Source organism: Salminus brasiliensis, chromosome 11 (genome assembly GCF_030463535.1).
Source record: "Salminus brasiliensis chromosome 11, fSalBra1.hap2, whole genome shotgun sequence".
NCBI classification, from domain to species: domain Eukaryota; kingdom Metazoa; phylum Chordata; class Actinopteri; order Characiformes; family Bryconidae; genus Salminus; species Salminus brasiliensis.
In genome coordinates, this window is record NC_132888.1 from 9,361,353 (window position 1) to 9,380,016 (window position 18,664).

General features: G+C 42.0%; 1 protein-coding gene across 7 annotated transcripts in view; it reads right to left on the minus strand.

The window, feature by feature from the left end:
- Window positions 1-18,664, minus strand: part of robo1 (roundabout, axon guidance receptor, homolog 1 (Drosophila)) — a 314,173-nt gene that overhangs the window by 25,744 nt on the left and 269,765 nt on the right. For all 7 annotated transcript variants that reach the window (XM_072691599.1, XM_072691600.1, XM_072691598.1 and 4 more), the window contains 9 exons: window positions 17,708-17,913; window positions 14,904-14,985; window positions 14,588-14,756; window positions 13,078-13,244; window positions 12,023-12,144; window positions 10,007-10,241; window positions 7,924-8,045; window positions 5,868-6,039; window positions 2,317-2,520 (listed from right to left, as the gene is read on the minus strand). In XM_072691599.1, the coding sequence (XP_072547700.1) occupies window positions 2,317-2,520; window positions 5,868-6,039; window positions 7,924-8,045; window positions 10,007-10,241; window positions 12,023-12,144; window positions 13,078-13,244; window positions 14,588-14,756; window positions 14,904-14,985; window positions 17,708-17,913 (1,479 nt within the window). The remainder of the gene's footprint in view (window positions 1-2,316; window positions 2,521-5,867; window positions 6,040-7,923; window positions 8,046-10,006; window positions 10,242-12,022; window positions 12,145-13,077; window positions 13,245-14,587; window positions 14,757-14,903; window positions 14,986-17,707; window positions 17,914-18,664) is intronic.

Sequence of the window (18,664 nt, forward strand, 5' to 3'; positions counted from 1 at the left end):
TGTATGTAGTCATACTTACAAGTGCTTTACTATCAATTGTCATATATAAATACAAAGCCTCACAATACCTGCAGCCTATACAACAACACCTGTAGCCTATACAACAACACCTGTAGCTATATAACTATACCTGGAGCCTGTACAACAACACCTGTAGCTATACAACTATACCTGCAGCCTATACAACAACACCTGTAGCTATACAACTATACCTGTAGCCTATACAACTATACCTGGAGCCTGTACAACTATACCTGCAACTATACAACAACACCTGGAGCCTATACAACTATACCTGTAGCCTATACTACAATACCTATAACCTATACCACTATACCTGTAGCCTATACAACTATACCTGTAGCTATACAACAACACCTGTAGTCTATTCAACTATACTTGCAGTCTATACAACTTTACTTGTAGCCTATACAACACTTGTAACCTATACAACTTTACCTGTAGCCTATACTACAATACATGTAGCCTATACTACAATACCTGTAGCCTATACAACAGCACCTGTATCCTATACAACTATACCTGTAGCTTATACAACAATACCTGTAGCTGTACAACTATACATGCAGTCTATACAACAAAGAATGTAGCCTATACAACAACACCTGGAGCCTATACAACAACACCTGCAGCCTATACAACTATAACTGTAGCCTATACAACAACACCTGGAGCCTATACAACAATACCTGTAGCCTATACAACAATACCTGTAGCTTATACAACAATACCTGTAGCTATACAACTATACATGCAGTCTATACAACAAAGAATGTAGCCTATACAACAACACCGGTAGCTATACAAGAATACATGTAGCCTATACAACTATACCTGTAGCCTATACAACAACACCTGTAGCTTATACAACTATAACTGTAGCCTGAACAGATCCGAACTGAAATGTAAATTCTGAATATTTTCAAAGAAGATAAAGCTCTTCCAGCAGTAATCCTGGACATTGAAGTCTGTGCTGAACTTCCAATAACAGAACCCTTTCAGTTTCACAGCATTCATGTTCTATAGCTGAGTACACCTTAACCTTCAGAGTGTGTGAATGCTAATGCAAATGAATAGCTGGACCCTGTCTCTTTTTAAGCACCACTTCCAGCATTCCATTAGCTGAATGTCCTTGAGAAGGATGTGCCTGCAGCCCTTTGCCAACACCAGGAAAAAAAAGTCATTGTGCGATTGCCTATCTGCATGAACTCCTCAGCGAGAGATGTGAAAGAGCCTCCATCAGATTCGGAGTTTACAGTTTGAACTTTAAGCCTCTGCGACTGAAAAGAGGCGTTTGAAAGGCAAGGACATGGGTGGCAGGAAATATTGCTGTTTTCAGTTCTACCAGATTCTTTTCCCCCCTTTTTTCACTAGTACCACTAGTCTGAAATTACAGAACGTAGGCAGCAAATCAAGGGTTTATGAACAGCCTTGGAATTAATGAATTAATGATGTCCGGGATAGATGACTAAGCTGGGAGAGAAGCTCTGGCAGCAGCGTAGCCTGAAGACATACATTAAATCCGCAAGTGGGGAAAGCCATCATCACAGAGCCGTGTCTGTTGTGGTGGAGAGGCTGGAGCCAGCGGAAAGATCTTTCTGAAATTTCTGCTTAAAGTCTTGCGAAATAAAAAAGAGAAAGGAAGGATCTGCAGCAGAAACTGAGACGTGGCACTTCTGTAGGACCTTTGATCAGATGACAACAAGGAAGGAAGACCCAATACCCTAAAATGTGTGTTTTTCTGATTCCAGCACCAGTGTGTTTTCATGTGAAGTTATGGTCTGTTTTTTTTCTGTTAAGCAACTGAATTTATTACTGGGTTTACTGGGATAATCCCAGTGCTGCACTGGTAATTTTCCATTTAAAACCTGCATAGACTACATAGTCACCACTTTACTATAAACCCCTAGAAGTCTAGCATTACCAGCATAATTAAATATGCTAAATGCTAAATAAGCTAAATCTGTTAGTATATATATATATATATATATATAATTTATTTTTTAATCATGCAATTATTTCTTTTTATGCATGTTTCTGCTTTACATTAATAACTGTTAATAAATCACTACTACTGGGGCAGCTACTGAAGGTTAGTAAAGTGGTCTTGAATCATCGGGTCATCCATTGAGTCATCGGTTCGAGCCCTGAACAGATATTAAAGTTGCCCTTTAGCAAGGCACCCAACCCTCAACTGACCCTCAAAAAACCCTCAAAAAAACGCCTATGAAGGTACAAACTCCACACACTACTCCAACACTTGTCCTTTAAACCTGGCTTGGTCAGCTGCTGTACCTTTGCGGATGCCGGCGTAGCTGGTGCTCAGGCCGCTCCTCTTCTTGCGGTGTCGGTACAGCCAGATACTGAAGACCATCAGGATTATCCAGCAGGCCGCACCAATGCCCGCGATGAAGGCCGGCTGCCGGACCACATCTGAGATCTGCTGAGACAGAGTGTTCTCTGGGTCCACTACTGTCTGCGTCATCCGCCCTGAGGAGTCTGAACAAGAGACACCAAAGAGAAACGGAGAGTAAAACAGAGACACTGTGAGAAATAGACCACTGTTTTCAGAATTGTGATAACTGCACTGGATGATGCCTTCACATTTCAGGAACACCTTTAATTACAGTCAGTCTACGCTCCATGACACTGCAGTTACTTCTTCTTTAATGAGATGGAACTTTGATTAATGAAGGAAATCATACTAATTATTAACTCCGAATCTACATCACAATCTCAGTCTGGAGATCACAGACGAACATTAGTATCTCTTTAGAAGAGAACTGTGTGGTGGATTAAAAGACAAAAAAAAATAAGCCTGGCAAAGCAGCACGCACAACAAAGCCACTGCTTCATCTGCCTATTCTCTCTGTCTCCTTCCCTTGTTCCCCACATTAGACAGACTGGGCTAGCCCGTCCTTCCAGGCCTAAAAAGATTTCTCTCCATTGACGGGTCTTTTTTTCTGCTATTTTTCATCTTTCTCCACCTTGCTATGTGGTTTTGATTCATGTCAGAGACACTTTTATCATTGGGGAGACATTTCAGAGCTGCAGGCAAACAGGTTTCCCATAAGCTTTTCCTTTCCCTCAAAGCTCATACTCATGAGGTGTTCAGCATGTTTAATTCTCTCTCTCTCTCTCTCTCTCTCTCTCTCTCTCTCTCTCTCTCTCTCTCTCTGTCTCTCTCTCTCTCTCTCTCTCTCTCTGTCTCTCTCTTTCTCTGTCTCTCTGTCTCACTCTTGAATTGTAAGTCCTTCTGGATTAATGCCACTACTAAGCAGTGGTTGAAGGTGGTTTATATATGCATACAGTACACTGTAGTCAAATAGGGCTAGTCACTGTGAATGGAACTGTGTACCAACCCTACCTCTGCACAACACACCTAATGGTCTCAAATATCTTAAGAAAGCAATTCCACAAATGAACTTCACAATTGCAGAAGACACACCAGTTAAACCATGTGCTGTCCTTTATTAAGTACCTGTCCTTTATTAAGTACTAATTATGTAAAGCTGCTTTGTGACGACAACAGTTGTAAAAAGCGCTATACAAATAAATTTGACTTGACTTGACTTGACTTGATGTGCACAAAGTTGTCATCAAAGCACAAAGTGGCTACTCTGAGATATCTAAAGATATGTTTTTTATAACACTTTTACTACGTATACTGCGCAATTCCATACATGTTTCTTCATAGATTACATAATTAATTAAAATTATAAACAAAAATAAAGAAAAGCCACTAAATAAGAAGGTGTGTCCAAACTTTTGACTGGCACTGTACCTTGTTTCTCCTTTACAGGAGGAAAAAAAACCTTCTTAGCTTTTAAGATTTTATTCCAAGCCAATTTGGAGCATTTCAATTAGTCCGTTCATCATTACAATTTTACACAATGTAAAGAAGAACTGCCAGATTTACATTATTTCATATTGTGAAAAACATCAAAAATGGATAACTCCTGTAAAGTTGACATACAGGTTTTGTGAGACAGTGAAGATAATAATCAAACATTTAACATAATACTACAAAATTAGTATTACAGTAATATCATGAGAAAAAGTAATTCTACAATATATAGTATAGTGTAATTCTAACACTAACACCTGTATAACTTATGGGGCAGTGGTGGCTCAGCGGTTATTGATAACATGGTTGTGGGTTCGATACCCAGGCTTGGCAAGCTGCCACTGTTGGGCCCCTGAGCAAGGCCCTTCACCCTCCGGGCTCCCCGGGCAATGCAGCAATGGCTGCCCACCGACTCTGGGCATGTGTGCTCACTGTTACTGTGCACTGTTTGATCACTAGTGTGTGGGTGTGTGTGTGTGTGTGTGTGCGTTCACCACACGAATGGGTGGAATTTGGCAGAGGCCAAATTCCATCTGTGTCCAGCACTAATGGCTACAGCAATTTTGGCTACAGGTTAAGACAGAATTTAGAATAAAAACAAATATGTCAATTCAATTGTAATAAAAACTGATTTTCATCTCCTAATAACAGCAATATGAATCATAATAAAGCTTTGAAATATCATAAGTGTGGCAATCCCACTTCCAACACCTACTGAATGGAAAAACTGAATGGATTTTGCTTCCAAATCCTTCAAAAATTACAGATTGCTAGTCATATACAGCGCTATAGAAACCTTATAGTGTTCATCATACTGCAACAGTTTCCAAAGCAGGTAAGGTAAATAAATAGGACGACAGATGAAGGAGTGGGCAGTGGTGAGTGTGCAGTGGTGGCTCAGCGGTTAGAGAGACGGGATATCGATAACAGGGTTGTGGGTTTGATTCCTGGGCTCGGCAAGCTGCCGCTGTTGGGCTGTTGAGCAAGGCCCTTTACCCTCTCTGCTCCCCGGGCGCTGGAGTTGGCTGCCCACCGCTCTGGGTGTGTGTGTGTACTCACTGCCCCTAACACATGTGAGTGTGTGTTCACTACCAGATGGGTTAAATGCGGAGGACACATTTCGCTGTACAGTGACAAATACGTGCACCTTTTTAGTTTTTGATCAGTCAGAGCTTCAGCTATAAAGCTTTCATTCTGTCTTTATATTGTTTTGTAAGTGTTGAGCGAGGAACCGTAAAAAAACACTGCATCTCACTCCTATTTCTGCCAAACAGATCAAAGCACACGCCAATAAAGCCATCTCTCAACTCCTCACGCATGCAGGTGGTGCGATTCCGAGCTGCATTAAATCCTGACGGGCTGCACTGTCAAACACCGTGCCCTTCATCTGCTGCCTTCAAACATAAATATAATATTTCACACCTTTTGTTGCCAACAGACTGAAAGTAATCAAGGCTCCAACCTCAATTAGAATTCATTTGACTCTGAATTAAAACAGATTAAATTTATGAGCTCTCCTGTCATTCAACTACCTCACAAGGCGCCGTGCCAACACTGACGCTGATCTAATTATTTCAATTACGTTTTTAACCACCAACATCAGCAGCTTTTGAGGGAACAAGTCAAGGCTTATGGTTCTCCTTTAAGCGAAGGAGTAAATTGTTTATATAAATCTTTATGGACCAGTGCATTCAGATTAAGAGCTTAAAATTGACTGCCAGATGAAGAAGAGCAGAAATGCAATACAGGTGTGGTCACCACATCATAAAGTGGTTATTGGAATGTTTTTTTAATACATTATTACTGTAGTATGGCTCATCAACCTGATTGATTGCAGCAGTGATGATACTGCAAGAAAACTGACAATTTTGTTCATTACAGTCATTAAAATAAAACTATACAGCATCTTCGGAGGAACACCCTAAATTTAATAGTATTTTATTAAGAACATTTTGAGGACTTCTGATTTGCTAGAATTCAATGGAACATATTGACTCACCCAGCTGGAAGTAGGTGACCTCACTCTTCACTCCAGGTCCGGCCCCGGTGCTGGCTGCCACCTCCACGCTGTAGCGGATCCCTGGAACCAGGCCTGAGATAGCTACTGAGAAGGTGGACCCGTCCACTGTGCGATTAATGTGGTAGCGGCTCTCGTTCCCCAAACACCAGATCTGAATATACAGAAATAGAAAAATAGAGAGAGAGAGAGAGTTAGAGTCTGTGCCAGAGTGTGTGTCTGTGTGACAGCTGGAAAACTGACCCATTCCTAAACCTCAAAACTGTTGCGCAACTGTCTTAACTTGTTATATTTACGCTCCAAAAAGTACATAAACCCAACCAACTAGTGAAAGCTCTGCCAGCCCTACTCAAAGCTCAACATCAACCTATTGGCACCGTGTCTACTGCCAGGCGTGGGCTAGAGGGGTATAAATCCCCCAGCTTTTATTGAGCTGTGGAGCAGTGGATCTGTGGTCTCTGAAATGATGGTAGGTGCTCCATCCAACAATTCTGGGGTGAGGTGGGGAGTTGAAGACGAGATGGGGTGATGATCAACAAACATCCAGACTGCATTAACATTCTTGTCACTGAATACAATCAAATCCTTACAGCAATGCTTCAAAATCTAGTAGAAAGCCTTCGTTGGACAGTGGAGAAAGTTACTCCAACAAAAGCAGTATAAAACTTTTGTCCATATAATAATACAGATGTGTTTTTTTACAGATGAGAGAATCAGGTTTGACTGTGTTGTATGTCTCCATAACCCAGAATCTCCTATAGTATTCACTTAACCCGATTCAGCCGGCTCAAATCCAGCGCAATGGAAACTCATCTGTGTGTTTTTTTCCTCGAAAGAAATTGAGTTTCTCTGAGTGCAGTCAACCCTGACCAGCTTCCTCCACACTGGAGTCATAACAGACTGCCCTCTGAATGCGCCCTATATAACCACAGTTCCACAGTAAAAACTGCAGCCTGGATTACCAATCATCACTATAATGAAATTACTGCCTGAGCCGGGAGCTCAAACATCGGGCTGAAAGTGATACGGCTCTGGCTAACCCGGTCCAGGGGGTCCAAGAAGAAAGTCCATCACCAGCTCAACGCAAAGCAATCCATACCTTCGCAGTCTGAGGCTGTTTTGGCTGGAGTTTTCTCTTCTGGCTAGCTCTCCTTCTTAGAAATGATAACAAGCCTCTGACGTCCCCGCTGTGTCCCGGGGAAAGAGAGTATCATTGGACAGAACAAGAGCCGACCCAGAATCCTCAGCAGCTCGTTTGAGGCATGGTGGGGTGCGAAACGGCAAGAGTGAACAGGGGAAGCGATTAAGGAAAGAATGGCACGCTCTCGCCAAATTTAACAAGCATGAAATTACTCGCAACCGCCCTTTCCATCGCCAGAAAACATTTACCTGGAAAATTAACAGCGACTTCACTTTTTTCTACTTTTCTTCTCACTGCCTCCAACTCTAATCCGCACATTAAACGGCAGCACGCCAGGATCCCATTAAAAAGTAAAGACCTGAACGGAATATCATATAAGCTCAGCAGGCCGAGTGTGCCACACAAAGCTTTAACTGGGTGCAGAGGGCACGGAAAGGCGGACAAATGAGAAATAAATGGAAGAAATTAAGGAACTATTTATATAAAAACATTAAGGATACAAAATAATAGCAGTATGGCTTCAAATATGGACTGTCCTGAATAGCGCAGAAATAAGGAGGATCATATTCTCCAAAAACTTTCGCCTAATTTAAACCATGCCTTCTATAGATTCATGTACTGGACTGCATCATTTTTTAGTATCCTCTTATAATGATCTTTGGCACTAGTGTTTTGCATATATTGTCAAAGCAAAAACCACAGAGTTTCAGAAATAATGCAGGCCACTAGGTGGCAGCATTCGCCAACCATATCCCAATGTTCCTCTTTCTCAGCTCAGCTCAGTCTCTCACTGGCCTTCAGATGGCGTTAAGTGAGACAGAGTGACTAAGTGAGTGTCAGCATTTTCTCATCCTTGTCACTCCCACCTCTCTCTCTCTCACTCTCTGTGTTCCTCACCCTGTATTCCTGGACCACACCGTTCCGCTCGTCCTCTGGGGGAGCCTGCCAAGACAGCAGGATGGCCGTGCCATTGTCCCCACTCTCCGTCACGGTCACTTCCCTGGGGGCGGCGCTGGGTGCTGAGAAAAGACAGTATGAAAGTTAAACACTGGAAAACCAATGGGTTTAAAATGCGGAGCGTGTGATCAACATGCATGTACAATAGAGTGGATTTCAATGTAATTAATATTAGGGATTTAACAATACAGTGTATCAAATTAAACTACCATGCTGTGTCCCTGCATTGTGAGTAGTGTGGTAGCTTGGGAGTTACATAGTCTAGAGCCTCATACTTTTATAATGTTGGATGTTCTAGTAAACTAAATCAATGGAAACATACTAAAGTATGGCACAATTTAACCATGATGATGATAATGGTGTAGAGAATCATGAAATATCTCATTTCATCCTGGCGACTGGACTAATTTAGTACTCAAATAATATGCAAATATGATTGAATGAACCATGGCTACATGAAGCTACATACTATGAACACACAAAATACTAATTTACTAAAAAAAATTATTAATTTACTAAGCTATTTATTTATTTATTAAGTTTAGCAAATGTTTAGAAATGTTTAGAAATGTTCCACCAGCTACCAGACACCTGTGCCAGCAACAAGAATAATGAGAGGAGAGAGTGCCATCAAACCCACCCAGAGAGAGAACGGACAATTGTCCTCTATCAGGATCTGGCCACTGATGGCAAAGTGGATGGGATTCGAACTTGTGACCACAGACCATAATGGCAGTGTGATTTATTATATATATTTTTTATTATTGTTTTTTTTTGGGAGGGGGTGGGGGTTGTTATCCAAAAATGAGTTCCTAAATGTAAGGAACCTTTTTTAAAAAGTGATTTTTAGTGATTTTAGTGATTATATATATAATCACTTTAAAATAATCAAAAAAGGTTTTAAAAAAGGTTTCTTACATTTAGGAACTCATTTTTGGATAATAATATATATATATATATATATATATATATATATATATATATATATATATATATATATATTAACATTATATACCTTATTGTGTGTGTATGCAGTGTAATAGTCATACCTAAAACATTGTTTTCGAGGTGTTTATTGTGAGCAGTGATGACTCACTGGAACACTGAAGTAATTCAGGCGCTCAATTACAGTGTGAATGTATGACTGAGCTTAAACCCAGAAAACACACCAGCCCCTTATGAGCAATTAAATGCCTGAGAGCAAAGCCAGCTGTTTTCAGGCTCTTTTCTCTCAGTCTTTCTCAAGAGTCATTTCCCTCTCCCTCTCTCTCTCTCTCTCTCTCTCTCTCTCTCTCTCGCTCTCTCTCTATTACATACACACTGTGAACTCTGGGAGTTAACCAAATCTTTGTGGATTTGAAGAGCCACAGACAGCCACGCCCTACAAACAATTAGCACAGCATTTGTTTGAGCGTTACGTTCGTTACATGGCTTCCCATCTGCCGCTTGGCTCTCTGAGGGCTGTTCCAAACCGCCCTCTGGCTGAAAGACTGCACTTCAGCAGCAGCACAGTTTGCTGTATGCTGGAATTGCTGAGAATATACATACTCAAGCACACAGTGTAACCTAATGCTTATAACATGTGCATAACATCAGTGGTAAGTGTTACAGGGATATGCCCTGTGTTGGTCTTGAATTCCAACTCCCCTGAGCTTCACTTATATAGTCTGTGTGGGTCTAAGTGCCATAAAAGTAATAACTGCTTTTCACACAACCAATTTCTTTTCATCCAACCTATTTTTATCCTTTAGAATTATGCCGGTCTGTTACAGTGCCTTTTAGACTGATCAAATGTAAATTAGCTCTGTCCTGTACTATTTCTTCAAAAAGCAGCCCAGGGTGAAACGCTATTAGTTGCTTGAATGGGCAGGGTTAAACGGTTTGTAGGCTAAATGTGGGCGGATATATGGAAATGGAGTTGGTGACATCCCAAAACTTGTGCATTCAAAACTGAGGACTGAGGAAATTTGGTTTTAGTTGACAGACAGCAGCACAGAAATGGACAGAAGACGGAAACCATTACCTTCTTCCAGAGTCTTGCCCACTTTGATATCGCTGTCCGTGCCCTGGAACTCGTTGAAAAAAGGCCGGACTTTGAAATCGTAGGTGGTGCCTTTGCGGAGCTGAGTAATCAGTGCTGTGTATTCTCCAGGAGTTTGCACCTCGAATACGGCCCAGTCGTTCCGGGTAGGACCCGTCTCAGAGGACACCCGGTACATCACCTTATAGCCCTGAATGTACTGAGACTGCTGCTCCACCTAGAGGAGGATCAGATTAGACAGGTCAGATCAGAGCAGTGGAATAGATGAGATTTACACAATATTTGGAATGTTTTTAGTTGTATTTCAGGCATAACTGTTAACCATAAGCTTTTTATGAGCCTAAAGTGTCAAAGGCAGGTGAACTCAAAATGATCAAAAAAATGATCTGAGGATTAACTTTCAACTTAGTTTAGTCAAAAGTTCTCCTAAATGTTTAACTTCTGCATCTCAGTTTTACAGATCGAGTTGAGTCTCAAAAATGTAAAAGTAAATGAGCTGCAGCTGCTTTAATATCGTGTATGCTGTTTAGTCTGTGGCCCCCCGCCCCCCGCAGACTGTTTGCTGATTATTCCCATCTGCAGGTTAGAACTCCCCCCATCACATGGGAGGAGGCCTTCCTATTCTCAGACTTCCGACCATGGAGGGCTGTGGTGCTGATGGGATTTGAACTAACAAGACAGTTGCGCCACTCTTGAACTCCAAAGCCGGCGACATGACAAGGTACATTTACTCAGAACTGAGTTCATTTGTATGTAGTGTAATTTCACAGCTCTAGAGTGGCCCTACAGTCTAACTGCTGCTCATCAAACGTGAGAAGATCTTAAGTTCCAGGAGCCACAGACTAAACATCTTATACAGTATTTAATCAGTTTCAGCTGCAGCTCATTTACTAATGTTTTTAAGGCTCAACTCAATATGAGATGCAAAGCTAAGAATGTGAGTTAGGAGAGCTTTTGACTAAACTAAGTTGAGTTAGCTCAAAAAAGGCTGTTTTCATTGTAAATTTGGCCTGATTCAATTCAATTTCAATTTCAATGTACAAAACTCCCAGGCTTCTGGAAGTCTGAAGCTCTTGCTGATGAAGTGGATTGGCAAATAATCGCTTTTGTCCATTTCCAGGTCAGAGCGTTGTGTGCTAACCGCAAAAACATAATACTATGGCTCAAGGCATTCTCTGTCTCTCTGCTTCTGCTTAGCATTAGCGATAGTTAGCATGCTGGAGAGCGCTGTCCCACTGCCAGGTTGGTCTTCGCAGGAAATGAACAGACTCCAGCTGAAGACATTCGCCACATGTCAGCTATAAAGTGTCTAAACAGGAACTCTCTACTTCCACTGCGGTGCTTTGTGGCATCCTGTGGTTTTAGGAGTATCATATGTTACTGTAACACATCATGCGTAATACTGGCCAAATTGGGAACACTGCCTTAGGGCAGAATCTCCGAACAACAATTGCAATATTACAGGGCTTTCTACTGAAAATATACAAGATCAGACGTATCCGCACTGTGGCAACAACACTGAAAGTACAAGTAAACAGTGATATTGATATTTAGCATGTTGATTTAAGGCCTTTTTTGATAGGATTCGGTAGCCCTGGAGCTGTTGTGTAAACATAAGACTGGGATCACCTCCATATGGTTCCAATGCAGAAAGAACAGTGCAGGCTTGTAAAGCGTTTAATGCTCTCTTGATCCAACCCAATAAAACTGCTGTCATCTCAGCTGCAACTCATTAAGCCCCCCAGAAAAAGTGCGAAGGGTTCCAAAATGCCAATATGAATGTCGAACACGTGTGCTGGTGTGTTAGAAATGCGAGGACCCAGCTTCCATTATACTACACTAAGCGCATTTCTGCCATCTTGCCATGCTTGTATGCGGCCACCTCTCAGCCTAAGTGAGTGCTAAAGGGAGGCCGTGGCTGTGAGAAAGGCTATGGGGTCTGCACTGTTAGCACTCCTGTCTGCGAGCGACTGAATGGAGAGAAGTGTGAGTACTCACGGTCCACTGCACTCGAATGGAGGAGGAGGAGAGGATGGTGGGATTGTGGAGGTGGATAACAACATCCCCCAGCTCCCTCTGGATCTGACCATGTTCCACTCCTTGACTGGTCGGAGGAACGTCTGCATACACACATTTGAAATAGTGCTTAGATAGACAGACAGACAGACAGACAGACAGACAGACATACTATATGTCCAAATGTTTGTGGACACATTTCCTACATTTTCACACATCTTGTTTCCCTGTAGAAAAGCACTGCCAATTGAATAGGACACTCTGGAGCAGATAAACATCAACCTATGCAGGTAAGCACCATGCCTAATGCCAGACGTGGGCTAGAGGGTTATAAAGCCCCCCAGCATTGAGCTGTGGACCAGTGGAGGAACTGTGTTCTCAGGAATGATGGTTGGAGCGCCATCCAGTACATTTGGGATAAGTTAGGGATGAGGTGGGGTCTTGATCATCAAACATCCTGACCTCACTAACACTCTTGTCACTGAATATAATCTAATCCTCACAGGAATGCTCCAAAATGTAGTAGAAAACCTTCTTCCCTAGACAGTAGTGACTGTTACTTCAACAAAAGCAGAAGAAACAGTGAAGGTGCAGGTATCCCAATACTTTTGTCCTAATACTTACAGTGTTGCTAGATCAATATATAAAATGATAGAAAGGGACCGACCAGGGGCTGCCATATAGTATTTGAATTGTTGGACTATTCTCAACACAGCAGCGATACCAACATAGTAATTGCATGCGGCCTATGGATGGCACAGTGTGTATGTGGGTGTGTGTGCATTTAGCTGGTATGAGTGCAGTGTTCCTGGGGTTTTCATAGTCCAAGAATACTCCACTGATCAAAAATATCCATCCAACAGTTGTCCCGTGGTCAGGAATAGACCACTAATGAACGTCTGCAAATTGGGCATGGAAATAGATGAGCTATACTCTGTAACTACGCAGCTACAAGCTGTACCAACAAGCTAGGTGTGTCTGATAAAGTGGGCCATTAGAGTACATTTGCATACATATAGCTTTCTGGGTGAGCCTACCCTGTATTTTGACGGCGTCGCTGATGGGGCTGGGGTCACTGAGGCCATACGCGTTAGCCGCTCTCACCAGGAACAGATAGACAGCGCTGGGCTTCAGGCCCTTCAGCACGTAGCTCTCCGTCCTCACATGCTCTGCCAGCGTCTGCCAGCTGCTGCCCGATGCATGGCTGTAGGAAATCACCATGGCACACTTTGAACGTTGACCAAACACCACCAGCACAGCTACACAAACAATCTGGGGCAGACTAATAAAACCTGGCAGTAGACTGGGCTACACCATATAAACTGCATGGATGTTTTGAGTTTATGACTTTAATTCATAGCATGACATTAAACAGTTATCTGCTCAATCTGTATATCGTCACTGTTTCTCCATTTTTGCATTTCTGTTTTTTACTTTTTGGCATAATGTGAATCTGGCAGTTGTTCTTTACAAAGTGTCAAAATTTTCTGATGAATGGACCAATAGAAATGCTCCTAAATGATAGGAATAAAATCTTTCCCGTTGACTTCTATCCATTGAAAGTCAAGAAGGTTTCAATTTTGGTGTGAAAGCTGTGAAGACAGACCAGAATGTACCATTTTCAGGACCTGCCCGTGTGACCAAACATTTTGAAAACGTTTTTTTATTTTTATTTACACAGACTACTTACTCATTCTTACTCATACTTACTACTCATACAGGTGGGATGTTTTTGCATGCTGGGGTACTTTATAAAACACCTACACTGCATGGAAAAAAGGGGAAAGCTCAAAAGCTCTGCAGAGTAAAATTCATGCCTTCTTATGTTACCATGCAAATGTGCTATGCTGTAGCTTAGCTTGGAATATTTTATTTTTCTGTCCTGGCACCTAAGTGGTGGTACGGACTTCCACTGGGTGTCCGAATGTCTTCAAACTTTGACTGAAGACCCACCCCTTTAAAAGTACGTAGGCAGAGTATAGTGAATGTTGATAATTGTCTCCGTACTGGCTTCTGTATTTAGTAGTATCTAAGCTTAGAGGTATCTTTTGGATCCTGGCCGATTCAAACTACTACTAATACTGATACTAGGGTATTTTCGTAGTAAACAGTGAAACACTTTTGTAGGTCGCTCTGGATTAGAGCGTCTGCTAAATGCCTTAACTGCATGTGAATAACGTAAATAACTAAGAGTGGTATTAACTTATTAACTATGTTTATTTTTTTTTACTGTTAAAAGTCACAGTTATCATCAGCGATATTAATAACAAATGTATATATATTTTTTCTCACTTTTGGTCATTTGAAATTGCAGATTCTCAAGTGTAACCACTATCCTACTTGTATTTGTAAGTAGAAAAATAAATACTTTAATTTAATATAAAAAAAATTATAATAAATTCTGACAAAAATAAAGCAATACTGACTCAAACAATTCTGTCAATTCAGAATGTAAATTAAATTGATTGTAAATGTTATTTATTAGGTAACTATGTCATTAATCATACAGTCAATGGTACACTGTCCAGTGTATTTTTTAGTATATACCTGAAGGCCTCGATGATGTAAGAGGTAGGTGTGGCTCCAGAGTTGAGGTCAGGCTTCCATGTAAGAGACACTGACGTGCGGCTGACATCGGTCACCTCAGGTTTGGAGGGGGCGCTGGGGATCAGGTTGGGGTCAGTGGGTCGGCCAGGTTGGACAGCAACACCGAACTCTGAGGTAAGACAGGGAACCCATCAAAGAAATGAAACTCCCTCTCTACAACACAGCATTTCCTCTCTCACTCAGTCACACTCCTTTTGTGATGCCAAATGCACATTTCCATTTCCATCATGTCTGCAGTCAGAGCAGCCGTCAGTACCTTGCACCTCCAGGTAAGCCTTCCACGACGCTTCTCCGCTCGGGGTGGACGCTGTACATGTGTACATGCCTGTGTCTCCAAGCTGGGACAGAGAGAGAGGACAATTCTAGTGAGATTTGTGTGTACAGTTGGGGCAGATGTTTGTGTAGTGTGTAAGTGCACCTGAATCCACCTGCAGCTTGTAGAATGTAAATAAAGTTTGTCATGAAAATAACTATATAAATCAAATGTTTGTGGACACCTAGTGCTGACACAGGTGTGGAAATGCACATGCACAGCTTGTCCAGTGCCTGTAGAGAAGTACTGCCAAATGAATAGGACTCTCTGGAGCAGATAAACATGAATCAGCAGCATATCTTCCAGATAACTGTGGAGCATTTCTATTGGTCCATTCTTCATGGACTTTCGACATAATGTAAAGAACAAGATGCCAGATTCACAAAAACAGTCAAAAACAGCTATGATAAATATCTTGTCACTGTCACACAAACACATTTTGGATGTTTTTGACAAAATGTGAATATGGTAGTTAACCTTTGTGTCAAAATATCGTAAAGGAATGGACCAATAGAAATGCTCCAAACTTAAATTAAATTAAATATACATGAAATATATATTAAAAAATTTCACTGAAAGTGGAAAGTGGTATATATGTATTCATATATTCATATATTTATCTATATGGAGGTTTTGCTAAAAGCTGAAGGGGCTATGTGGGGTACAGAGCCACAATCATGAATTCCTTTATAGTGCATATTATTAAAGCTGTTGGGCTTCAGTCTAGACTACTATGAATGTCTCAAAGGGTCAAACCAGAATCCGAAATATGACATTATATATATATATATATATATATATAGACCAATTATATTTCTGTATAAAGCAACTGACTGATTCAGTTTCCACCAGTCGATATGACCTAGTTTTCTCGTTTTCACTCTCCACGCTTCGACACCCAGTACTGACACTTGACTGTCCTCTCTGTACCCCTGCTGTCATCACACACACCTCTCACACAAACAGCAGGGGGGAAATTAGGGGGAAAGAGAGTTTCCAGTCAAATGGAAAAGATTCAAGTTCTAGCTAATTAGAGACTTTGTCCATGTTCTCGAAGAGCCTCTTCAAAAGTGCTGACAGACACATCGGGGAGCCGGAGAGCAGACAGACTGGAAAAATGCTCCGGCAGAAACTGGGCTGCACTGAGCTCACAGTCACACACACACACACACACACACACACACACACTGAACATCACCATATTACATAAAGGCTTCACATCTCCTGGTACAGCTGTGGTCCTGTGGGCTGAAGAGACGTGATGGTGAAAAGCCTGAGGTGAAAAAGACTCTCTTTGTCTCTCTCTCACTGAGTGATTTAACGGCACGTTCTGACAGCCTGTGTTGAAATGACCTTCGACCTAGACGCAGTGGAAGTGCAGACACCCATCTGTGTGAAACGACAACGGCACCACGTCCCCTCCCCCATCGCCACGCGTGTGTGCGTCGCTTCGTCAACTTAATGAGTGAGTGATGGAGTGTGTGTTCGACTCCATCCAGCACAGTTTAAAAACAGCAGTTTGACTGACAGATACTGAATACTGAGCTTTTCACTGTGTAAATAATTGCTTTAAATAATGAGACAGACACATACATACACACATACACACACACACACACACACAGGATTCAGATTATTTATCTAAATTAGTACGAGCACAAAATGGCATTAACAAGAATCCCACTCAGTTTAATGAATCCTGATACAGGAGTATTAATTTCTAATGCTACACTGTGACTTGGCAGGTCAACAGATCTGCCACCATGCTAACACTACAAGTTGTGCCCTAACAACGTAGCCTACTGCTTAACAATGGCTACACTACAATGTCTCAGTAGCTTGGATGGGACCATTTCCAATGCTCTGTAATGTTCTGCTGGATGCTGGGAGTCCAAGAAAGAATTTTCCCAGCTAACAGGTCCATCTGAGTCTTTATGGGTAGCCCAACTGGAAACCAAAAAGTTTTGACCTCGGGTTCCCAGTTGGCCTCACATATGGATGCCCACCAGGGTCAGTGATGGGACCAGTAGGGGTTAAACATGTGCCCCATAATAGGCAGTTGTACATCCATGTGAGATTAAGGTGGGCTGTAACAATGGGGCCCATTTGGGAAGCCCAGTAAAAACGCATGTACAAACTCACTCGAAGTCCATGTCCACCGGGAACCCACCTAGCCCATGTTCCACCCATGTGAGCCCCACGTGAACATGTTGGCTGGGTTATACCAGTAATGGTATTTAATAGCTTTACAGTAGTATTAAGTTGTTGGTTGATGTAAAAATAGTAAGTGTGTGACTTTGACCAAGCCACCCTGTTTATTATGTACCACCCTGTTATTCATTGGCTGTTGTATGGCACTGCAACAGCTCACATGAGCCACATAATTTAGCATACTCTAGGCAAGTCTTAGCGGGTAGTTTTTTTATTAAACTGGCCCCCACTCACTTCCCCGGGTGTGTCTTTCACGAGTCTTATCTGATTTTAGTTTCTGTAGTGTTTAGCTCCAGTTTGGAAGTCAGCTGAGGTTGTGCAGTAAATAAATAACTGTTTAACCATTTACGGTTAATTCTTTTTCACAGCCATGGTTTGGTCCCAGTTTGTTTTTGAAGGAGGAACAACAGTGTTTGAGGTTCACGGTTTGTCACTTCTACGTACCGAACCTTTGAACGTTTGCTAGCACTGTGAGCGAGGGAGTTTGTGACAAGAACACAACAAGCCTTATAAAAGCATGGAGCTGAACGTTGTACCTTAGCATAGCGTATCTGCAGAGCCCCCGTGTCCAGCTGTTTGAGCCGGGAGTCATGAGTGGACACCAGTGTTCCGTCCTTTCTCCACAGAATGGTGGGGGTGGGGGTGCCTGTCGCCTGGCAACCCAGGACCACAGTCCCATCAACAGCCACTGTCTGATTGGTGGGACCTTGACGAACTACGGGTGGTGGCCTGTCTGAAATGACTGGACAGAAGGGAGGGAGAAAGAGAGGAAGACAGACAGAGAGAGAGAAATGGAGTGGGAAAGAGAGAGAGAGAAAGACAGAGAGAGAGAGAGAGAGAGAGAGAGAGAGAGAGAGAGAGAGAGAGAGAGAGAGAATAAGAGAGAGGTGGGAGATAAGGAAGACACAAAAACAGAGGAGGAACAAAGGGAGAGAGAAAGACAGGAAAAAAAGATTAAAAGACAATATGGCGAGAGAGAGAGAGAGAGAGAGAGAGAGAGAGAGAGAGAGAGAGAGAGAGATATTTAGAACAGGAGAAAGAGAGAGAGAGAGAGAGAGAGAGAGAGAGAGAGAGAGAAAGAGAGAGAGAGAGAGAGAGAGAGAGAGAGAAAGAGAGAGAAAGATTTTTAAAACAGGAGAGAGAGAGAGAGAGAGAGAGAGAGAGAGAGAGAGAGATTTTTAAAACAGGAGAGAGAGAGAGAGAGAGAAAGAGAGAGAGAGATTTTTAAAACAGGAGAGAGAGAGAGAGAGAGAGAGAGAGAGAGATTTTTAAAACAGGAAAGAGAGAGAGAGAGAGAGAGAGAGAGAGAGAGAGAGAGAGAGAAAGAGAGAGAAAGAGAGAAAGATTTTTAAAACAGGAGAGAGAGAGAGAGAGAGAGAGAGAGAAAGATTTTTAAAACAGGAGAGAGAGAGAGAGAGAGAGAGATTTTTAAAACAGGAGAGAGAGAGAGAGAGAGAAAGAGAGAGAGAGATTTTTAAAACAGGAGAGAGAGA